Consider the following 25,136-nt stretch of genomic DNA (forward strand, 5'->3'; position numbering starts at 1 on the left):
ATTCTACCTCCCAATGCCACTTGAGGAAATGAGACTACTACTATGATTGGGAAGTGTTAATACATTTGAACCTTCTTATCCCACCCAGCCCAGATCCATCTGGCTATTGAAATGGACAGAGAAGAATTCTCTCTCTCTCTCATTTTCCCATGCAAACCCAGAGTCTCCTGTTGTCCACAAGTGAGAGGGCTCCAAAACTCTTGCCACCTCACTCAGTTGTAAGGAAGTTGTCTCGGTCACTCTTCTCCTCCCTTCAGTTTTTGGTTCTGGATCCTTCTCCCGACCAACTAGCTCCTCAGAGCTCTCCTCAGAACAGTGACACTGAGCTGGTTTGTGTCCATTTTCCTTTCTCTATGGCTTAGGAAGGCTTCTTATCCAAACAGCAGCAGCAGCATTTGCATGGGAACAGTTTGCAGGGTTAGGCCCTGTGTTTATATGGTTTGCTACCTTCTGTGGAGTAAATAAATGGGGGTAAAAAGTAAGGTTGGGCTAGGAAGGCTCTTGGGATTGCTGGGTTGCTCTTCAATTTTGGGGGACAGGGATTGGGTGTCGTTTGGTTTTTAACTTCTTATTTTAATATTTTATTCTGTTGCCATAATTTTTTGTTGATTGTAAGTTTCCCTGAGCCTTCTGAAAAGGGTAGCACATGCATCTAATAAACAAACAAATACATATTCATCTCTTGTGAAGGTGCACTATACCAGATGTTTGGGCAGGTTTTGGGTTATAACAATGCAAACTGTTTTTACACTATTGCAAAATTCCTACAACAGATATTGCCTACAAGAGAGGGAAATGTTTCTACTGTAGAGAGGCCCTGGCATAGTGTGATACTGGGTTACACATGTATAAGGTGATCTGCATACATATAGGTTAGAAGCTTTTTTTTTTTTAAATTAAAAGCTAAGGTTCTACAGAGGTTGATGGCATTCATCCCCAGTTACACAAAAACCTTCTAACGGGAAGAGTTTTCAAGTCTGGGACCCTGCACTCTACAGGCGCTGCTAAGACAAAGACACTTATTATAGAATAATGATTAGCAAATGACACCAAGTCTCACTTTCTTATCAGGGGGAGGAAGTGGGTTGGAGGTTTTGGGTATAGAAGATTTAGGAAGGAAGTTAGAGGCATCACAAAAGAGGAAATAACAAGCGATAGCCAGGGGATTGGTATAATTAAAAAAACCCTCACAAAGATGTTTAAGATATTAACATTAACATTCTTTCTCTCTCCCCCACCCCCCACTCCCCTCTCACTTTATCAGGACAAGCAGCTGCTGCTGCACATTGCTAGGGAAAGCTAGAGAGGAAATGAAAATTAGAATAAATAAAAAACCCTTACAACAACCTCTAAATACAATGCCTGAAATAATTGCATTTATATATTCAATCAATTACCATTTTCAACTCTGCAGCAGCTGTAGCTCTCAAGGACAGGACATGCACACACTTCAATGCATTATGTATGTTCACAAAAACAATGCTGAAATAATCCAATGTTGCCAATTCTCTAACTCAGGATGATTTTTACTCTGAATAATTTTTATTTAGGCAAACACCTTTTTCTGGCACTTAGGGACTGTATGTGTCAGCTCTTGATGAATTCTTCGAAGTCTCAGCCATTTTAATCAATTCCCAGTCCCTGCAGTTACTGAAACTATACTCTTTGTGTTGGGGTACTACATGCCAGTGAAGAGATTTATTTCTATCACTGACTAAGACAATGATTTTCTAGGAGATTTTTCACACCTGACATGAATAATGCCACTTAGATATTGTTTATTCCCCATAAATATTAGAGATAGTATAAATATTCACAACAAATAATATTTGTTTGAAATGTAGATAGCTCTTGGTTAACCCCCCTGCAAAACAAACAAACAAACCAAAAAAACCATTCAGATCAATGAAATGGTCTTGTTATTTCTCATTGGTTCCTAAACTGTGGGCCATGGATCAGCAGGGTCTGGTAAAGATCATGGCAAGTGATTTCCAGATTGGTCTGGGCCTAGTGTGCCTTTCAAATGTTTTCAGTTAGAAGGTGGATGATTGATAAGGGTGCGTGGCAACTGTGAGAAATTTGATGGGCTAATAATGATCTGTTGGACCAAACATTTTGGGAATTGCAATTCTGGATTAATTTTTAGATAATGGGCTGTTTGCAAATTGTTCATTTTAACTTTACTGTGCTTTACTTACGTTATAAGATACTTTTTTTAAAATGGGGATGATCCATAACAAAGAGCAAATAACTTACAACCAAAAACATTTTTTGCAGAACCATTCACATTAAAAGCTGTGAAACACTGGGAATTTGTGAATATTTTCATGAAAACCCAAGATAATTTGAATATTTACAAAAATATGCCCTGTAACACATCTCAGAGAGCCACACTCAATGCACTTAGTCATTAACAACTATAAAAATGTTAAACTATAATATCAGGTCTGATAAGTGCAAACCAGTTGTAGCAAACTACAATGAAAAGAAGCACACTAATCTAAATATATCCTAAATTAAGTTTGGTTCACTTGTGAGGTCATGCAGGATAGGATAGATAGCAGGTCTGTGTGAAGTAGCTAGTATTTGCTTCGGATTCAGCTGATCTGGGAGACGGTGATTTGATCTGGTGATTCAAATCACTGTCCTGAATCAATTTGGCCGAATCTGATTCAGAGATTCAGCTGCTGCTAAATCAGCCAAATCTCCAAATCTCACAACCCCCATCCCCCGCCTGCTCTCCCAGCCCTGGCAATGGCTTCCCTGCGCACCCCAGCTCCTGGCTCTTTTTTTTAAAAAGCCCCCACTCACTGGCTGCTGCTCAGCAGGGGCGATTCCTGCTGCCCCCCACTGCCTCCACGCTGCATGGGGGGCTCTGCTGTGAGCCCCCTGACCTGCCCTGCTGTTTCAGCTCCCCCATGGCTGCCCTGCCTGCCCCAGCTCCCGGCACTTTAAGAAAAACAAAAAAAGCTCTGACTCACTGGCTCCTTCCTGGCAGTAGGGCGGGTTACAAGCTGGTGCTGAACGCGGGGAAAAGCCGCCTCTCACCTGCCCCACGGCCAGCACCTCATGCTGCAGCCACCTGAAGCCTGCCTGGGGCTACTTGTGCCTGCTCCGCACAGCCCTGCGTGGGCTGGGAGCGCCGGCCATGGGGCAGGCGAGGGGCCACTTTTCCTCACACAGCACCAGCTGTGCACTGCCCCCCGCCTGTACCGCAGGGCTGGGAGGCACTGGGTGTGAGCGGGTGGGGAGCCAGTGGGAGCACAGGGCCTACACCGGTGTCCCGGGGCCAGTGCTGGCGGGGCCTAGAGCATGGTGGCAGGAGCTCAGGGTCCCAGCTGGCAGGGGGTCTATGGAGCCAGGCCAGCTCCCCCCCTCCCTGCTGGTGCAGCCCAGCCCAGCTCCACAGGCCCCTGCCAGCCTGAGCCCCACTCTGGGCCTCACTGGTGCTGGCCCTGGGACATTGGTCCCAAGACAGTGGGACACTGGTCCCAAGATGGTGACCAGGGGGCGGGGCACCTATCAAGGGGTGGGTCACCTGTCAAGGGGAAGGGCTACCCATGCGGCCCTTGACAGCCTGCCAAAACTGGGTAAGCGGCCCTCTGCCAAAAATAATTGCCCACCCCTGCTCTACACACATACCCTGTTTCCTATACTCTTCCTGAAAAGCATCTGTTAATTGCAACTGCTGGGAGCTACACAGACCTTTTGGCTGACCTACGATCACAATGCTTATGTTCTTATGTGGGGCGTAAAGCGCTCAAACCAGACTGTGCCTTACAAATGCAAAGGGTCAGCTTTGATCACCAGGCTGGTATATTTTTCTGCTCTGTTCTTGCAGTCACAGGAATTGCTAAAGAGCCTGACTAGCCTGCAAACCATCTTACTGAATTTTCTTGCATACCGTATACTCCCAAATAAGATACCTTGTTTTAGAAGGCAGAATGTAGGAAAAAAAAATTTTTCTAGATTCATGGATTAGCTTTTCATGAAGAGGCTATGCTGCAAAATGGCTGACAGCTTCTTTCTCAGCCATCTAAATGATGGCCTGCTTACAAACCAAGACATGAAGTGCATTCCAAGGTGAAGGGTCTCTGCTGAGAATGCCCTGCTCTCCATTTTGTAAATCTAAGTTTTAACAACGTAAACTATGAGCAGAAGCTAAACCTGAAGAACTTGAATGAGACAGAAATGTACTGGATGCCAGTGCAGCTTCTAGGGAACTGCATAAGAGCTTCTATAAATATCTAACAGTACTAAGCAAATTGACAGAATTTGTTTGCACTGTCTGCAATTATGAATGGTTTTCAAGTGTGGCCCCATAAACAGCTATCCAATCTGGAGGTCACCAGGGCATGAATCTGCCCACATTAAAAGATGGGACGCTCCATTGTTTCACAGCCATAGACCACCTTAATTTTAATATTCTATAAAATAGTGATGGGACCACCAGGTACGTATACACAGGTTTTTTTCTCCATTGTTAGTGACTGTCAGATAAGGATGACTGTGTAAGTAGGAAGGCTTACCTTCTCGGGTTCACCAACTTCCTCTGCCACTTCCTCCTCCTCTGCTCCTTTGTCCTGTACGTTCTCATTTTCATCAAGAAGTTTCACAGGTACAGGTGGAGGAGCTTCATCTTCCATGTCTGGGGTGTTGCCAAGCGGGCTATCTGAACTAGCACTCTGTCGGCTCTTTTTATTTCGGTCAACAGAGGCATATTCTGCTGATTCAATCCTACACTCAGGACCCTGGTCCTGCCTTTCAGTAACTGCATCTGTAGGCTTCAATTTGCTGCTGCAGCTTTTTTCCACATTTGTTGTTCCTCCCACCTCCTTAATTTCCTTCACAGTTTCATACAAGCAGTCTTCAACTATATTTTCTTGGGAGGAGCTGTCTTTCAAGACCTCATAGGGCCCTTCCATTCCAAGACCTGGATCATTTTCTACATTTCTTGTGGAGAGGATGGTTTCCATGGTACTGTCGGGAGGAATGCTAGGTAGCTCCCTGCTCTGGTGACATTTTATGGACTTTCCAAGACTGTCCTGCTGGTCTAATAGATCTGAAACTGAAGTTTGCACTTCTTCATAAGGCTGGATGCAGGCAGTTGTACTGTCTTCTGAGAGAACTGTGGAGGGAAAAATTATTATTTAACCAACTATCCAGCACCAGAGAAAGGCAAGAGTAGATAAACATACTGCATGGCTTTGCTTCTGCATTTCACTGTAAGTGTCAAATCATGTAATTACATGAAATTCTATGGTATATGTGGCTTTCAATTTACTAAAAATACTAGCCAAAAAGAGATTGCTATACTTATCAGCTGAGATATTCTTTGGTTTCATATAGCACATTATCTATTCATTTTTTCTTAAAATACTTTATACTGTAGCGCTGCTCATGATGAGCCCAGGAAACAGGTGATCAGATGCAGGACATGCAATCTTTTCAGCAGTGGCTCCTATCCACTTCTGCACATTAGAAATTCTACAATCCTGAGTAAGGATGTTGGTGAGGAACCTGGCATAAACTGAAACTCCTCCTGGATCTCTAATTTCCATTTTCTCATTTCTCTCAGATAATCAGAGTCACTGATTTGCTGGTTGCCAGCTATATGCCCTTCACCCCCCATAAGCACAATGACATAACTCTGACATGCTGTCTGGGCACATATTTTTGCCTAGCTGGTTGCTGAGTTTCAGGTACAATGTTGGTGGTCTTCTCTTTTCTGGGTTCCCCAAATAAAGGCAGGGAACAACAAAAACTGAAATGTGGGGGAAGGGAATAGAAACTTCTCTCTTCTGGCCCCTGCATAAGGCTGGTGTAATGAGAATCCAACAAGGGGACTTTCACCCCCACACTGTGACTCCAGAGGTCCTGAAGAGGATCCAGGCTAAGGAAGCTTGAGGGGGTACTTATTTCTGTCTGGATTTTGGCCCACAGGGGATTCTTCATTCTCTTCACAGTTCTTGGAGAGGCCAGGATCAGGGAAGAATTAAGGGGACTAGGAGGTCCATTTAGAAGCAGGACCACTCATCTCTATATGCTGTTTTTGTTAAAACCATTGAAAGAACAGCCTTGCCAGCTAGCTAGCAAGAATGCAAGCAGGAAAGGAAAGGACAGGCCACAGTATACGTAACAGTGGTGCTTTTACAAACCTGACCAACTTGAAAACTCCAACAAAAACTCCAACAAGGAAACAGATAGTTGGGGGGAAAGAAAATTAAAAATAAAGAAGCAGAACAAATTCATCCAGGCTACTCTTCAGGGGCTTTTTAATACCTCTTGTATCCTGTGCCAATGATATCATACAGCTTAAAAAACCCCTCAAACTGCAGTTTTCTCCTTCCATAGCAGGTTCTGACAGTTGCATGCATGGCAGCTAGTAGCATGAGGAAGTGTTCCCTTCTGTAAAGCTTTACTCAGTGTATTGGGTCACTCTGAGGCAAATACACCCAACTATGAAACACCATCAACCTGAAAGGATGGGGATTAACTGTAAGAAAGGACACATTTAAAAAATCCTTTTGTTAATTGTTTTTGAGTGCTAAAGGTTTAACAGATTAGTGTCTAGCATCACAGTGGGATGAGGAGTCCAGCTATAAAGTAGGGAATGCAGCCCAGTGTGTCAGTGTCTGATGCAGACAGAGAACAGTTGGCTCCCAGGAGCTCTGTGCTGAGGGCCTGTTCATTTTTAGTTTCACCTGAGTGAAATTTTTGTTCAGTCTCATTTGAGTGTGACTCATACTGAGTGCTCAGCAAAGCAAGAGGGATTAAGAAAAAGCTTATTCATGTTTCAGTTTTCTAAAATACAAATATATGCTCAACTGAATGAAAAATGTGTTTTATTTTTCCAAACTACTGACTGTAAAATGTGTTCAAATAACTCTGGGAATGGTGCAGCTTTGTACATTATTATTATTTTAAATATCCCCATCATTCTCAAAGTGTGTCTTTACACCTTTAACCCCAAAAGGATTTAATTAATGCCGTAAGGATTAGCCATGTGCTGATCTTATAAACATTTACACATGAGCTTAGCTTTCCTCAGGTCTGTCAGCCTATTGAAGTCAATGGGGCTACACACATGCAAAAAAGGACATTCATGTTTGCAAGACACAGCGGGCTGGAAGGGGCCTCCTGGGCCATCAAGAAATGATCCCCTGAAGCATTTCTCCAAAGGGTCCCCAAATTATCTGCTCCAACTTACTCCAACAATGCAGACACAAAGCACCTTAAAATATCCCTCTACAATGTAATGCAGGTAAAGAGAAGGAGAGCTATAAGGACAATTAGCACTCTACCACTGCCATGGCAGGTAATTTGTTAATATATGGTCAGCTAATCCCAGGAAGAGGACCAGGCCCTGTACAACAGAGAAGGCAAAAATCCCAGTCCCTACCACTCTAATTTAAGGAAAATACCTCCCTTTCTTCAAAGCTGGTAGTTTGTTTGACACTGAGTACATAAGCAGGACCTTCTAGCCAGCACTGGTTAGAGCTCAAGTGAACCCTACTGAAACTCTCACTTTTAGCCAATGTCCAAGACTTCAGAAGAAGGAGGAGAACAAAATAAGAACAGAGTCAACAAAAAACAGATGCCAAATAAAGCATTCATAGGGGGGAAAATTGTAATGGCTGTTGCAAGTGACTACCAGAACCCTGAAGCATGGACTTACTTGCTTCCTACATGGATTTCCCACTGAGTTTCCTTGAGTTTTCACTGAGTTACCCTGGCATGGAAATACTAAACACCTTATTTTTCTTGTATATAACACATCCCTGTATATATGACCCTTGCTTTTGAACAGCAAAATGAAGAAAAATATTTTGCCAGAGTTATGGCCATACAGAACAGGTGCAGAGCCTAATCTTCATCTGACTCACCCTCCCTTTCCTACTTAACTAAAGCTGAAACCCTAGCTGTTGCTGAAGACTGGTCTCCAGTGGTGCATCTCTGATTCAGAAAAGAGCTAGAGTCTCCAGGACTGTAAAACAGAAGACAGAGACAGGGAACAGCTAGCAGACAGTAAAACTGGCACTACCTTGGTTAGCAGAACATCAAAACCATTAAAAAGAAGAGAAGATTGTTAACACCCGTGGAGTGACGTACAATGAGCCATTAAGACAACTGACTCCACCAGCTGCCTGAATTGTGATACCACGGCTGCTGCACTGTGGAGTAGGAATCAAAGCAGGGTGTTTCTAATGCAGTCAGGAAACCAGCTTTTCCACTTGTTACATATACCCACATTTTGGGGAACTGATTTTGAGAGGAAAAGTCCATGCTGTATGCAAGAAAATACAGTATTTAAAGCCACACATTATATGCTGATTATTGCTTTAAGAACACCCTTGCTGTATCATGCCATCCCTTCCATAAAGCTGTTGAGCCACATCTAACAGCATTTTAGCTTCCTTGCTCCTACTACTTTGTTCACAAAACCACTGCAAAACTCCACTCCTCTGATCCTTAAAAACCTTGTTTTATTTCTCAGTCTATACTTGTTCATGACCTGTACTGTATGTAGTAGCCACTTGACCTTGTGCTACTCTTCTTTAACAAAAAATACCTCCTTCTCCATCCCTGATTATCAACTCCATGACTTTATTTATACAAAAGCAATCTCTCCAAAAGCTTTCTTTTGCCAAGCTAAACCAACCAAGCTATTTTAGCCTTTTGGTGTATGATAGATTTTCTATCTCCCTATCTTAGTAGCCTTTCTTTTTTGAACATGAGGGATCAGAACTGTACACTATATTTTAGACAGTGTCCCTGTCCCCACTAAGGAAAACACTCTGTGTAATATGTTCTAGAACCATATTGGCCTTTTTTGTGGCTGCATCACACTGGTGGTTTAGTCATCCTGTTACAACACCCAGATCCCTCTCTTCTTCCATTGCCTCCATTACCAGGCCCCAATTTACAACAGAAGTTCTTGGTATGAATCCCAAAGTGCATAAAATTTTACACCATTCCTGGTTACTCCAGGTTATCTAATTTTTCTTGTATAATAATCTGATCCTCCTTCCTCTTGGCAACTGCCCCCACAAACTACATAACACCCTCAAATTTCAGATGACTGTACAAAGTGAGCAGTTGAAAAGAGACTGTATTGCTCAAACAAATTACAGAATATGAAAGATGCTGAACCAGTAAAAGACTATTGATTGAGGTGGGTATACGAATCTTTATGGGCTTGCTAGTGATTGAATCTTTTGAAGTTTCATCCCCTGGCCCTGAGACTCAGTATAGATTGGTCTCACCTGATTCAAAAGGTCCAAGACAGCAAAGGACTTGAGATGGCATAAAAAGGTCTGTGAGAGGAAGACACCATTCTGAGCTGAGAGGCATGAGAGGAACAGGTACTGGAGGAAGCTTACATGACGTTTAGATTTATCAGGGTCCCCACGAGCAGGATGGGTGGCCACTTAGTAAGCTAGACATGCTTGTAATTTCTTTATAGTTTTAAATTAATTTGCTCTGTTGTTCTGAATAAAGATTATTTGGCTTTACGGAAGATGACTGGTCATTGGATGGGGTCAGCCCTTGCCCCTGAGAGAGTAGACCTGAAGGTGCTGATCTGAAGCAAGACCTGGTGAGGCCATCACAGTTTGTTGCAGGGGTCTGTAGCTTAAGGTGCTGGATCCAGAGGGAGTGGGTCATGGGAGTCTGTCCCTAGAAAGGTGCCAGGTGGAGGCCTGAGACCCAGATGGGCTGCCCATAAGGAGACCACGAGGAGGTGTCAGAGGGGGAAAAGGGATCTTTTGCTCTTTTCTTTTTAGAAAACTGAAGTACTTACCATCCCCGTTACTGAGTCCCCCATTCTGCTCACTGCTGGCAGGTGGATCTGTGGCTGAACTAGTGATAGAATGACTGAACACCTCCTTGTCTGAAGGCTGAAAAAACAAAATCTGATGTTTACCTAACATTTATGGAGAATAAGAGATAACTAATCTTGTAAAATAATACTGCAAATGAAGTACAGTTATCTTGACATGTCTACATTACTACATATGTATGTCTACATATAGATGCACACATGCACACACACACATACTTTGGTACATACATAGTTACACACACTACAGATTTTATTCTGGTTTCATACTGTTCTGTATCAAATATAAAACTGGTGTCAAACTTGAATTAAGTCCAACATATTTCAATATTCCTGCATGTGTTTATATATTATAAATAAATAAAGCTATCAAATGTATTCAATTATACTGTGAAGTTCATCCCAGAAAAAGAGTGGAAGCTGGGGCAGCTAGGGAAGCAGGAAAACAAAAAAATGCTAAAAGGGTATATAAAAAGCTGGCCCCAGCTTCAGGTTCTTGGTTGCTTTTCCTACTCTCCCCCTCAAAGGTAAATTACACTAATATTGCATACTCTTTAACTAACACATTCATATACATTATTTTATTGTAATTTGCCATGATCAAATTGTACCCTAAGGCACCTACTGTAGCTGAGGCTAAGTCTGATTCAATCCGTGGAGTTAGCCTATGTAGTTGAGATGCATGTCCTATGCTGATCTGCACTGAAAAGTCAATATTTACCTATGGTTACCAACCACCCAGAATTCTGCCCTACTACAATAATGCCTTAAAAATACTAAAGTAACTACAGTTTATGAGACATAAATTCGTGGCAATGATAATTTATTTGTTTAATTAACTTAAGCTGAGTAAATAATTAAAAAAGTAAACACAGCATTTTTAGACTGTCACCATGTCCTTTCCTTTGCTGAAGTTGCTAAGCCCTCAGAACACTGCCTGGTGTGCCAGACAGCAGTATTCCCTGCTGAACTACTGCACTGAACTACTACTGTGCTAATGCAATCAGAGGGAAAGAGGGGCCTCTCTTCTCCTGCAGGTAAGAGAAGAGATTCTTACACCCTGTCGAGGGTGCTGGCTCAGACAGCATGTGCCTAAAAGAATTGGCCAGGGGGCACATCCAGCTCTTCAGAGAGGCAACAAGTATTCCTTACTCAGCTGCATACACTAGTTTTTGTAAGTGTTATTCTTGCTCACCACGAGGCAAAGTGTGACTGAGGACATACTTAACTGTTCAGCACTATGATCATTGCAAGGTTCTTATGGAGGATGTGCAACCAAAAATACATGAGCTGTGCACCCAAGGTAACTGTAGGATTTTGGTCCAAGGACCTCACTCTCCTGCCTTGCATTCTGCAAAACCTCCCTTAACTTCAATGGAACTGTATGGAAGGTGAACAAGTGCAAACTTAGTCCAATGTACTGTTGACTTTAGTAAGTAACTCAATCTAACAGTAAGGACCTGGAGGTTTGCCATGAATTAGCTGAGTGTTAGGAGCTCTGCTTTTAAGTCTGTGAAACTTTAAATATACCCATTGCCAACCAATACAAAGCCTATTAGTAAGTTTTTTTTATTTTAATAAAAAAGCTAACCCAATGCAGTTTTCCTCCCATGACCCAAAGAGAACCCCCAAACCCACCTCTCTCTGTCTGCCTTTTCACCAGCAATATTATATTTTATAGGCTCAATTAAATGGGTCAGCACAAATTGAAAGAAAAAATACAAATGGTAATAGAGAAATAATGTTTACCACATTCATCAGATTTTCATGATCTCCGTTCTGATGTTTAGGCTTCTTTTCCCTTAAAGGAAAAGAAATACATATTGTTACAGCCCACTGTAAATCTACTGTGAAATGTGTGTGTGTCCTGGTAGCAATTGCTACTGACCTTCATCCTAGATTTTTATTTTTCTTCCTGTTAAAAACAGATTATTATTTTGGGGGTTGTAACTACCTTGAGGACAAGGTAGTCATAGTCAACAGTTCAGGATAACTCCAATCAATAGTTTTTTTCCTATTCTAACTTGGATTCATAGTATGGAAAAAGTTGAAAACTATGGAACCAAAATAGGTATTTAGTCAGTCTAAAATTTACAGAGAATAACTGTTCTTTGAGACTGATAATCTTTAAATGTCTTGTCTCTTAAGTGGCCAGTGTGGCATCTTTTAGGGAATGCTTGGGGTCTGAAGAATCATAGGCCTCTTTAAAATTACTCAGGAGCTATACAAATCCTTCCAAGAGCACAATTCCAATTTCTTAAACAAAATTCTTAGTAGTAGATAAAGTGTGACTAGTTTAAGGAGTTACAAGTCAGACTGTACATGTTTCAGTCTGGAGCATGCACTTCATTCTCTCTCTTTCTCTCTCTCAGGGTTGTGCGAAGCTTTTGGTGCTGATTTGATTCAGCCCAATTTGGTGGCCCAATCTCTGAATCAAATCAGGAGACCAATAAAAAGGTCCTAATTGACTTGAAGCTTCTGAATTGATTCCGGGGAGAATAGGGCAGTCCCTGCTTGATGCTGCAGGAAGCTGGACCCCGGGGTCTGTGTCAGTAACTGGGGGGGTGGGAGCTGGAAGAGGGGGGAAGGGACCATTGGGGGACCCCTGTCAGGTCCCATCCCCTGCCTGCTCCCCCAGCCTCCCTGTCCCCCAACAATCCCAGCTCTTTTAAAAAAAAAAAAAAAAAAAAAAAAAAAGATTTGCATTCACCGGCTGCTGCAGCAGCCACTGGGGCTTCTGGGGGACTGGGGCTCATGGCAGAGCCCCCCACTCAGCATGGGGCAGTGGGGTGCAGCAAGGGTTGCCCCCCTGCAACCTGGTAGAAGCTGGTGAGTGCAGGGCTTTTTTGTTTTTTGTTTTTTTTAAAGGGCCGGAACACTAGGGCCGGGCAGGACAGCCATTGACAGGGCTGCCAGAGCAGGCACGGGATGGGGCCTGTTTGATTCAGAAATTCAGCCACATCAATTCAGGACAGTGATTTGAATCACCGAATTGAATCGCCATCCCCTGAATCGGCCGAATCTGAAGTGAATACTAGCTGCTTCGCACAGGCCCAGATAGAAAGTTGTATCTATATAGATAGATAGATAGATAGGTAGATAGATAGATAGATATACATATATAAAATGAAGTGCATGCTCCAGACTCTGTGTGTGTGTGTGTGTGTGTGTGTGTGTGTGTGTGCGTGCGTGTGTGTGTGTGTGAGAATTTAATCCATTTCTAAGAAGTGGGGACATAATATACATATTCATAGACAATATATATTGTAAAACTTAATTCCACACAGGCATACACATACTACATAAGCTTTACAATAAGTTATTATAGTTATATATGCAATTATTATAACTAACACACTAATACATATAATTTTATGTATATGGATACACACACACACTTAAGCTGTATGTGTATAATTAAGCTTTACAACGTACAGATTCATAGAAAATATATACCATGTCCCTAGTGGCCCTTCTTACAAATGGATTGAATAGATTGCTTATTTTGAAATACAGCAATAGGATGCCAGACTAATATTCCTCATCTGGAGGGAATAAAAAGTGGGAAGAGAAGAGTAGAGGAGGAGACTACTGATGACTTCCTCCCACTATACTCTGAAACACATGGCATCCTCCACAACAGCCTGGGTCTTAAACATTTTAGCTAGTTGAGAGCTGAGTAACTGTATCAATTAAATCCATGCCAGCATTCATGCCATTCATAGTACAATTCCTGGTAACAAATACTTAATTCCTCCCTGAAGCTTTTCTGACAATGCATTTTAAGCAGAGCAGATTTTACTCTGGTTTTATGTCTTCAGATATTACATCAACAATTCTCAAAGAGAGTGCTGTAAAGAAATTTTATGTAATCATATTTCTCTGTAAACAACTTTGCACACACAATGATCTGCAATAAATGATGCTTTGTCCAAGCTAGGAACACAATGTAATTATTAAAGTATATTACCAGATAACATCTAAGGTTATTAATTCATATTAACTTGTTAGAAATACCCAAATGATTGATTCTCATAAAATATTTTTGCAGCTTCTTTCTGATAATGTCTCAGGGACTGAAGTACTATAAGATATGAGCAGAGCACTATTCACTGATCACAATGTTGGTTAGAAGCTAAATGAATTTTAAACAGTTATATGTATACAGGGTTGGAGTGTTGTAGCTATAATAGTCCTGCAAATATGGAAACAGCAAGGGGTTTTTGCTGATATCTTTTACTTTACCAAATATATAGCCGAGAGAGGTGTTAGACCACTGATTCTCAACCAGGGTTCCATGGGAATTTTTGAAGGGTGTTGCAAGGTGTTAGGAGATAAGCACGTGTGAGAAGAAAAGTGCAGGCTTATCCTTGCCTGGCTGCTGCTCTGGCCCCGCTGCCTGGCCCCTTAGCAAGATGGTAAGCACTGTAATAAATAAATTAGTTTTTGAAATGGGGTGCAGCTCAATTCACAGAAGGTATGGAGGGACAGCTCAAGTCAAATGAGGGATGCCTTACATCTAAAAAAAGTTGAGAACCACTTTGTGAGGCAAACTTTTGGGCACAAAAACATGCCTGCATACAGGCAGTTGCAGTGAATGTGGGGAAGTTCATAATATCTTTTAACTTAGCTTGTAGAACAATATCAATTGAATGGGCTTCTCTTTTAAGTTACAAGAAAAGAGTTGAGTGCTTCTATGCTTTTTCAGAAATTCTGGGGCTTTTGAGACCCATCCTGGTTCCAGTTTGTATTTCAGGGAGTGGCTGCATGTACATTTGGAGCCTGTGCTGCATACTTGTATCAGGGGAGCCCCTTAGTGGAGACAGAGTGTACGTTCTCATGTCAAGGTTTTATGCCAGTGCAACTGCACAACCTCTCCAGTACAGGTTTCCCTTGATTTACGTGGGTTCTTTATATGCAAATTAGCTCCTATGCAATGAGCATATTTAGACCCATAATTCGTTATATGCGAGGTAAATTCATTCTTATGCAATCAGCATAGATGCCTCCCTGCCCAAGCAGGTAAATCTGTATGGGGAGTGGAAAGGGCCATGGCCCCACTCACCCTTGCCCCTTCCCTCATCCCAGCCTGACTCCCTTCCTGCCTCCCTCACTGCCATGGGAACCTATCCCTATGTGTTACATTGTAAAGCAGGTTTGCTTTATGTGAATTCAATTTATGCGCTGTTCTCCGGGAACTCATGTACAGCATAAATCGAGGGAAACCTGTACAGATAAGCTGACAAAAGCACTCCTTTGTCAACATAATTGTATGTAAATCAGAGATTTTGCTGCAATAGCCATGCTGATTTTTTTTAAACACTTGTAGCTAGCACAATTAAGACAGAACTTTGTAACATGGGCTGAGAAAGTGGCTTGGTCTGTGTTCCCATGTCAGGTCTATATCTGAGGGACATTCAGGAAAGTTAAAGTGAATCAACAAAAAGTAATAAAACAAAACAAAATGAAGCAAGAGAGCAACCCAAACCTCAAAGCTATCTTCTTCCTTTCTGGTGCTCATTTGTCATTTCTTTTTGCCCAATAGCCTTTATTACAGAGCCCATACATTAAGTCTCCCTTCACCAGTTAAGTCTATTCAGCCTTATTGGTCGGTGATTACTGGTCTTGCATGTGCTGAAACTGTCAGTTCTTCTCTGTTGTTCCAAGACACCATCTTACAAATCCAGTACATATGCCACAGTTTGGGGTGGACAGGATGAACTTTCATTACTGAAGCCCCCACCAGAATATCATAGCAGAAAGATAAACACTGTATGATTTTTGTAATTGAAAAAAAAAGAATCTGCTCTTGTTCTTATAAAGAATTTCAGATAAAAATCCAGATATACCCCATTGATGTTGATATAATTACTCTAGATTTACATCAGTATAAAGGAAAAGAGAACCAACTTAGGAGTTTTATGTTCAAAATTTAACCAAATTCGTTGTAATTTTTTTTTCATAAAGGCAATCTGGATCTTAAGGAGTATATTTCTGAAGTACTGTACTGCATCACATTTAACTACATGACTCATTAAAATCCTATACGCTGCTTTGGGAGTCTATTTTTAAAAATATCCATCATCTCAGTAGGGCTGGTTATATGCATTTTGTAAAGGGCTTGAAATTCAGCTTTGAAGACCAGAAAGTATCTGTTTCATGAAAGTACTCATCTTGGTGGAACAATTCTTCTTAACAAGAATGAAATTTTTAGGCGTAGGTTGTGAGATCAAACTGTTGATTATTACCACCTTTATCTTAGTGTCTGTCCTTCCCATTTTTAGAAGGAGCAGGATCAATCAAACCCTCAGTCTCAGAGGTGAAGTACAAATATATAGAAATATCAATGTAATACATAACTCTGTTTTTCTAGTCTCTCCCATTTCTTCCACCCAGTTCAACTGACCTGGTTTCTTATTTGCTAATACCATGTAGGACAAGTATGTAGGAACATTTGTCTCTTGGTGTCTTCTCAAGGCTCTCTGCCCTACCTGAAAACCTCAGATCAATGATCCAAGGCTGAATCAAAATACCACTAGCTTTGTTTTACCCTGGGCTACCTGGGTTGTGCTGGCATGTCAGGCAGAGAAAGAAATCGTAGATGAATCGAAGGAGAGAAGATGGTTTTGTGTGAGCAGCACTCCTACACATCAGAAGCAAATAGGCAGACCAGGTTTCAAATGCTCTAAATAGGGAATGTTTTATGAAATTTTCCTGGAAGGATGCTGGAGACAACTCGCTGTTTCTGCCATAGAAAAACATACCATACAATAACCACTCTTAGACCTGTTCCCACAGGCTTGGAAAAAACAGAGGAACTAGCATCCTTCATGAATGAAGGAATCTTTCATTGGCTTCAATGCTTTGATGTAACCCTGATTATGTTCTTCATGTTGGACTATGGTTATGTTTTAGAATGGTAACTTTGTATATTCTTCATCTGCATGCTCTCCTTAGTATGCAGGCTTGAAGGTCTACTCACATCTCACTACTCACAGTTGTGGTCTTGGGTTATACTGAGATTAAAGTGTGCAGTTAGAAAGACCAGGTGGATCAGACTTTGTGTCCAACAACCCTCCCTTCCAAATGCATGAAGCTTGTCAACACAAGTGTTGTCAATGCCAAGTTCTACGATGAACTCTGAAAGGTCCTTGCTACAAGCTGTGCCAAAGGCCTGCAAAGCGGTGGCCCTCAGTTTTAGGGCTAAGTACAGAACAGAGGCATTGAAAAGATTCCAGGCAGAAGTCATGCCTGACATGGCTTCAACCAACTCCTCAAAGTAAACACACTTTTGAATACAGCAATCTATGGGGGTCTTAGAATGAAGCCAGGGACTTATTACTAAAAATATCCCTGAATCTATGACAGGAATAGGGCAGGATCTAAAGATAGGGACCCCCACCAGCGTGGCGGAAACTCCTGGAGGTGGCAGTCAGAGCAGCATTTTGTAGCATCACACCCTAGTGGTGCTCCCCAACAGCCAGAGCAGCAGCAATCTTAGCATCAGAGTGGCACTAACTCTAGTACAGGCCTCCCTACCCAGCACTTGCTACTTTGGCTGGTGGAGGTGGTAGAGCCCCCGAGAGCACAGATGCACCCCTGGCAGGGAGGAGCAACAGGGCCTCCCTATCCAGCACTTGTTACTTGGCTGGAGTATCTGGCAGAGTTCCCAGAGGGCAACCCTGGGTGAGAATCTCCTTCCAACAGCTGGGATAGGTGGCAGCTTCCCAGGCTGCCTTGCCAGTGATTGTGACTGTGATCTGTTTTAAGCTATAGTTAAGGGTTAATAGTTAAGTTTTCCCTGAATGTGTAATCTTGCTCTCCTTTTCCCTTGTTATAAACACTATTTTAGTGTAACATTTGCTTGTGAGTGGAGAAAGTTTGTTCAGATTAGAATACCAAGTTAAAATTTATTTGCCTAGGTTTCTGGGTGGGGACTCAAACTAGGTTTGAAAAGTTGGTGTTTAAATCCTAAATTTGAACCCAGCCCTTGTTACTGCCATCCAGTGCCTGGCAAAGAGGTTACATTTAATTGTCAAAAAAACTGAGGTAGGGAAAAAACAAACCCCACTTTTTGTGTACCACACAAGAGAACAGTTGTAAGCTAATGTTTCTGGTACCAAACAAACTATTCATATCAGGCTGAAGAACTGATTTCCATTTCATTTATGAAAGTCTGAATCTTTTCTCCTATGCCTTGTACGATGATTAAAAATGTAAGCTATTATTTAAGAGAATCCAGAAAGTTTGATAAATCTGTTTGACACAAATAGCTGAGCACAGAGTTTTCATGTTAAGAACTCAATTTTCACTTTGTTTCCGGTCAGAGATACTATGTGACAGGTTTGTAAATATGAATGTCGCTAAGAATCTCAAAACACATACTGTGAACAAGCACCTAATAGACATGTAAAGGAGGAACTGAAAGGAACAAGGTTAAGATGTGTTCTATATACTATAGAGGTTGCCTTCCTTTAAAAGAAAATCAGGGTTGAGGTCTTTGCTATGTATTTTCAACAAGTTTAACTAGAAACTGCTTTATTTTGGCCCATTTAAAATTTTTTTTTGGAATCCCAACCATGCTTGTTACTTGGCTTAAATGAAATTACTTGAATCCACGCAATACTCAGACATGGCTTCTTGTGGCACATCTCCTGCTTTTACTTTTATTGCTTGAGCTGCTGAGTCTTACCTGTCACAGCTGGAGCAAAGAAAGATGAGGAAAGTAAGGAACAAGAGCATCGTCACAGCTGCCAAACCTCCCCATAGGATGATATGAACCTGTCCACTGCTTAGAAAACTGCTGCCAGGTCCCATGGTATAAAGAAGAGCTGGTATCACTTAAGGATGAGGGAATCAGTCTTCAGAGAATGCTGGCATCTGTGGTGAAAGCACTTTCTCTTCCTGTAAAGAGAGGAGCATGTTTAGAAATCATTATGGATTGTGAAGACACAGAATCTGACAATTACAAGTCTGGCAAAAGAAATTGTCAAATATCATCTATAAGAACTGTTCCAAGGACAGGATAACTAGCCATATAAATCTTCAACTAAGTGTCTGATATGGGCATAGAATAAACTCTATCAAATGTTAACAAAAATGGCAAGTAGCAACAATTTTGGCATAGGTGGAAGTAGGACAACAGCTTGCTAAGAACACCACTTGTATTTGGGGAAACAATCCCATGCATCAGTTTCTGATTAATCAAACAGTATATTTTGCAGACAAGCAGGCCAGATACTAGGCGAAACAAACCAAGGCCAGGTGTAAGATCATGGATATCATCTGTGAGGCATGGGACATGATAAGGGACAGTCAGAGCCATGTGTATCAGCCCTTAGCATCAAGGCAAGTAAATGGGCAGCCTCCCACCTTGTTAAGATCTATTGATCATTACCATCAAGGCATGGCAAACGAGGTAGGCAGGGGGTTTCCCCAGAGACAAGTGGGTGGGCCTATGTTTAAACCAGCCCCAGGACGGCCACTTGTTACAGGCTACTACTAAAGGCACAGTTAACTTGCTAATCATATTTTAAATCTTATGTGTGATGGGACCATATAACATTTAAACAGGCAATGCTGTTTATCTGTAGGCATGGAAAACCAATGCAAACCACACCAAAGGATGGAGGTAGCTTAATGAAACACTAAGAATTGATCCTACTCAATAAATACTTTTTGTAGCAGTAGCAGATGTTTTCTTTTTTTAAATTCAGAACTGTAATTTTATTGCCTGTTGAGACTGCTAAGAAAACCACAATAGAACACTAGTGCAGTAATGTTAACAAAAGACAGATTCCTCACTAAAGGCCATTCACATCAAATGAAAACTGATCAGACAGTAAAAGGGACATATGACAAGACCATAGTAACTGGACAGCTCATGTTGGTTGTTCACTAGTTGCTTGTGCAAGGTGCATAAGAAGAATAATGTGCTTACAAATGCCTAACAAGGTACTGTTCAACAGGGGCAAGAGGATGTGACCAATTATCAATTTCAGTTTTAAAAAGTTTTGGGGATTGAGATAAGTACAGAGGAAAGGGAATAGAAACTGCTCAACACATTTACTGTATAACATACACATAAATATACAACAGTTTGAAGAGTGCATATGTAATTCCAAATATGCAACAGGTTGCTTTTACTGAGAATGATAAAGAATAAGAGGTCTTATTGCTAAAATGCCATAAAAACAACTCGAATATTTTTGTTCTGATGTGTGCACAGCGCTTTATCCATTAAGGTAAATCAGGATCTTTATTTAACTTGTAATCTCTGGCAATGAGCACAGGATAAAATTTTAATAGATATAAAAATACAATTGCATAACTCAGTTATTCATAGTTAGGGAAATACTGATGCAAGCGAAGGTCTAACAAATTGGAAGTGCTACCATAATTTTTTTTTTTGTTTGAACTGTGAGTTTCCCTATCTCAGTACATTTAAATCAAACCATTAATATTACAGCTGCAGAACTCAGCTTTAAACAGAAACATAGGTGTAACCTCTGCTGTGGAACAGCGAATAGCCACTGCCCAATCTCAAGAAGCTATTGTATGCTTTTAGAAGAGAAGCTAGCTTTCCTCAAAGAAAAGTTTTACTACATTGCCCTCTAGTGTTTCTTTTTTGCTGTCCTTGTTCATGCTCTTTGTTATGTTCTTTTTTGCTATGCTCAAGTGATTGCAGTTCAAACTGAATACAAATCAAGTTGTAAAACATGGAGGTATATATGAAATCATTAATTGACTTGCCTTAAAAATAGTCCTATTGCAGCAATTATTTTAATGCTTGAATTGAAACATCACTGAGACTTGTACCTGAAACAGGTGATACTTAATTGGGTTTAAAAGCCACGCACATAAAAATAGATCTTTTTAGTCTAAGTTACTGATAGGATGCCACTGGAATGAATGACTTTTAAAAAAGAATCTATTCAAATCTTTTTAGACTCAAAGATTTTTTTTTAGATTGGACTCTTTTCTGAGAAGAATGGTAACTAACTTGTTAGAAAGTTTTTAACCAGCTGTAGATGATAACAAATTCTGAATAAGAATGATAAAGATGGGGATGAGATGCATCAATATGAAGACAATTTGCTATTACACTACTTAGGATAAAATGATAATGAATATTGATGCTCACACTTAAAAAAATCAATAGGTAATAGCACAGAGAAATAATTGCCCTGCACTCCAAACCCAGTCTTTGAATAGCACTGTCTATTATTGGACAATTATTATTAATTAATAATAACTTATGTTACTATTAATTCATAATTATTATAAGCCTTAGAAATACATTGGTCATACTTACTAATTATTTATATTTGATACTTATTATTCATTTAGTTAGTAATTATTATGACCCTTTCTTTTTTAGGATCAGGTATAAGACACTGCAGGAACCTGTATCCAAATAACAACAATGCCCACCATCAGTTTCTCAAAATCAGACTCAAACATAACACCTCACCTCTACTCTGTTGGATCGAGACATCTCACCATTAAGGATGCCTTTACTTTCACAGTGCATAATGTGTAATTTTTGTCTCAAACCAGTTCTGTGGATGAAAACCAGGTCGTGCATGTGTAGGTGATTGAGAAAAGTTAGCTGTGTGCAATATGGGTGGTTGTAGGATAAAGGCACATGGGAGGGTTGTTATGGAACTGAAGAATAAAGTGTGCATTTGGTTATTGTGAGGCATAAAGACTAAGACGTAAACTGAGAGGTTGGAGAGGAGTTTAAGTGATTGCATAGATAGGAGATTTTTACCAGTGCTTTTTGTGGGGCGGAAAACTAGGGATGACCTCAGACTGCAAAATTTGGATTAAGATCTGAGCTTTTCTGAAGCCAAGGTTTTGATTCATGTCCGTTTGTATGCAAGCAAAAGGGTAAGAATGTAACATGCAAAAGAGATTTTAAATTTCTGAGCTCCAATATGTTACAGTGATACCAGCAGTCTCGGTTTTAGGAACAAAACAAAAATTTGGTTGCATTCAGAATCACAGAAAAATAGGGCTGGACAAGACCTTGAGAAGCCATCTAGTCCATCCCCCTATTCAAAGGCTCATCTATACATAAAGTAGTAGACAGGCTCCAGCACAGACTTTTGGATACGGTAACTGGTGTTACTAGTTGCAAATAACAAATAATCACAGAAGAAAGTTGCTTTATTCCAACATGGAATATGCAACTATATTAGAATAAAGATATAGCATTACAGATTAAACTACTCTGCATCTCTGTCTCACTAAGAAATATTTCACAGTTCCTCTCCTATCTTGCTTTCTGCTTCACATTGTAAAGAAAGAGCGCATATATTGTTACATGAGGCTTGGGTATTAAAAATAAAAATTACTCACTGCTGGTCCTTCTGTACCCAGTGTCATTTTAGCAAGGATAGAATTGTTAAAAGTGATGTCAGTTTTTGGGCTGATTGTCAAATATCTGGAAGCAGGGATCATTTCCATCTTTTTTTTCAGGACGATACCAGTTTCAGAACCTATCCTGTCAGATGAGTTTTATCAGCACATTATGACTATTCTTTGCATTAAGTTGCATTTCTATTTGGAAACGATACAGCAGAATGTTTAGGCAAATGGGCAAGTCATTTGAATGAAATGCTGGGTGTTGAGTTAAACAACATGCAAATGCTTGACCACATGGTGGCAGTGTGACACCACATTCAGATATGCAATTTTGCACTTTCCTAGCACATGAGGTTTTAACATCCTTGATGTCTGTGGCTTTTTTTTTAAACTATTTCATTAATCTCAAATTATAAACCATCTAGGCAGCACTACCCATTCATTTCCAATAGACAAGGAAAACTGGTGAAAGATTAAACTATCAGCTTTTCTTATTCTTATGAGAGTAAGAAAAGCTGATAGTTTAATCTTTCACCAGTTTTCCTTGTGAATTATAAATATGGCACAAACAAGGGAATCAACTGCTTTGAAAACTAAACTATTCTAGACACATGGATAACAATTATATGGTTATCTCCAAAGAGATGGAGCTTGGAGTGAAATATAAAGACTTACATTTCCAGGTTGCCCATCTGAATGTGGCTGATAGTCCTCTTCCAAAGTCAGTATTAGATAGCAGTTTAGTAGCATTAGTCTTCCCCCCCACCACAGGCCAGTTCCAATCTCCTTGCCTATGCAGCCCAAGTCTACTTCTCTCCCAGCCCTTTTCTGCTCAGTTGCAACCCCAAGCCCACAGTTTCTCTTACCAAAACCCAACCCCAGCTTTCCTCCTGAACTCTAGTCAATGGCTGCATACACATATGCAAATAATGAAAGAGAATTCTCCCAAGTTTGTTTTCCTGGTAGAGGAACTTACCTAGAGCCACATATATAGATATTTGAATACTGAGGCCCTGAAGAGTAGAGAACTTGCAGTGCTGACACTGTGCAGCTGGGGAAAAGCAGGGGGGCAGGCTGTGCACACATCTCAGTGTGCTCTTCCGGCTCCCTTAGTCTGCCTGGCGACCAATGGCAACAGTACATAGGGCAGCCCTGATTGGCTGCCCCAGACTGCCCATGATCAGCCTGTGTTTCCTTGCAGCACAATATGGGGATTGTTCAGGGGATGCATTCTGCTCCTTGCTGGAGCAGCAGTCCAGTGAGTGACCTCATACAGACATTCAGTTTCTCCTGAGAGAGTTGCTGTTTTCCCCAAGAGAAACCCCAACATACAAATGTTCAGGCTTTTTCTGCCAGAGTCAGGATGGCTGCTCTAGAAGAAAAATAACCAGGGTAACAACCAGGATTAAATCACCCCCAGGAGTTTCCCTGGAGAGAGCAAATGTCTGTACATGCTGCTTCTTTTAGAAGAGAACATAGCACTCCAGCATTGCCCACCCTGCTTTCCCAGGAAGATAGTGTGTTGCTCCCTGGACTCTGCTGCTCCCTCATAAGCCCAAGCTGGATCATGCTTTATTGTTCTGTGAGGATTTGTAGTCATGTCTGTTGCAGGAACCATGAGAGGACTAGAGCATACTCAGTGAAATTGGTACCTTCAGTGATTTAGCTGCCAAACACTAAGAATTCTCTAATGAGCATATGCAACTGAACCCTTTCAAACTTGGCTGAACTAGGGCAGATTCCCATGGGTACAACAAGAGGCACGTCTTTAACAAAATGGACCCTCTTCTGCCAGGTTTCATGCTTTTGTCATAAAACATGGGGCCATGGGAGCATTTAAAAAAAAATGTTGCCAGAGTTTTTTTAAATGGCAAAAATGGTATATTTGTGCACAGGCTTGTTCTTACACTGGCTGCAGTATTTTGGATGAAACACTCCAAAAGAAATATATATATATGTTGCCCTGTGGGGTCAGGCCAACTCTCAGGGTCTCAAAATTGTGCTATTAGACAGGAGGGTGTGACACAATTGCACACACACACACACACACATGCACACACAGACACACACACACACTACCAGTTCAGGCACATACACATCCAAAGCAGCCTACGCACAAGCATACCTATCACCAGTTCAAGCACATACACACTACACACTAAAAATTAGACAAAAATCAATTGTCAATACCCGCACACTCAGTACACATACACAGATCACTAGTTCATATATCATGCACACAATGTGTGTGTGTGTGTGTGTATATACATACACACACATGCGTGCATACAACCCACCTACACATAGGTAAGTTCCTAACTTGGATGGTACAGTATATATGTGTGTGCTTGGGGTACCTGGGATACTTGGGGGAAGGTTCAGGTGAGAGAGAGAGAGAGAGAGAGAGAGAGAGAGAGTTAAAGTGTAGGAAGTGAAAGTTGCCAGAACCAGGATTAGAACCGGTGGACTAGAGAAAAGCTGACTGAGGAACTGAGGCTTGGGTTTACTTAAGATCAAGTGGCCCCAAGGTTACTCAAGGTCACTGGTGCATGGGAGGGAGGAAAAAAAAGCCTGGTGGCAAGGAGGAGACAGCCAGGAAAGAAACTGAGGCAGAAATCTGGTTGCTCAGGGGAAAAGGAAAAGGCAGTGGGGGTAAGACAGTGGTAAAGAAACAGTGGGTTTGGAGGCAGAGAGGAGCTCAGGACAGGTGTTGGAGGTGGCAGTGAGCCAGAAGCAGGAGAGGGAGAAATGAGACAGAAGTTAGAGAAGCAGAGATTGGAGCAGGGCTGAACCATAGCAAAGCAAAACCCAACTCAGGGGTCCAAATAACAAGTTTATTAAACAGACAACACGCCACACAGCCCAATGAAGTTATTGGTTCTCTCACACACACACACACACACACACACACACACACACACACACA

General features: G+C 41.2%; 1 protein-coding gene across 4 annotated transcripts in view; it reads right to left on the bottom strand.

The window, feature by feature from the left end:
* PAG1 (phosphoprotein membrane anchor with glycosphingolipid microdomains 1) overlaps positions 1 to 25,136 on the bottom strand; it is a 200,508-nt gene that overhangs the window by 14,644 nt on the left and 160,728 nt on the right. For all 4 annotated transcript variants that reach the window (XM_019527839.1, XM_019527841.1, XM_019527838.1 and 1 more), the window contains 4 exons: positions 18,534 to 18,745; positions 11,591 to 11,642; positions 9,803 to 9,899; positions 4,530 to 5,128 (listed from right to left, as the gene is read on the bottom strand). In XM_019527839.1, coding sequence (XP_019383384.1) covers positions 4,530 to 5,128; positions 9,803 to 9,899; positions 11,591 to 11,642; positions 18,534 to 18,658 — 873 coding nt within the window. In that variant the 5' untranslated portion in view covers positions 18,659 to 18,745. The remainder of the gene's footprint in view (positions 1 to 4,529; positions 5,129 to 9,802; positions 9,900 to 11,590; positions 11,643 to 18,533; positions 18,746 to 25,136) is intronic.

This window comes from Gavialis gangeticus, unplaced genomic scaffold (genome assembly GCF_001723915.1).
Source record: "Gavialis gangeticus isolate Ggan-Ray unplaced genomic scaffold, GavGan_comp1, whole genome shotgun sequence".
In the NCBI taxonomy this organism is placed as follows: Eukaryota; Metazoa; Chordata; order Crocodylia; family Gavialidae; genus Gavialis; species Gavialis gangeticus.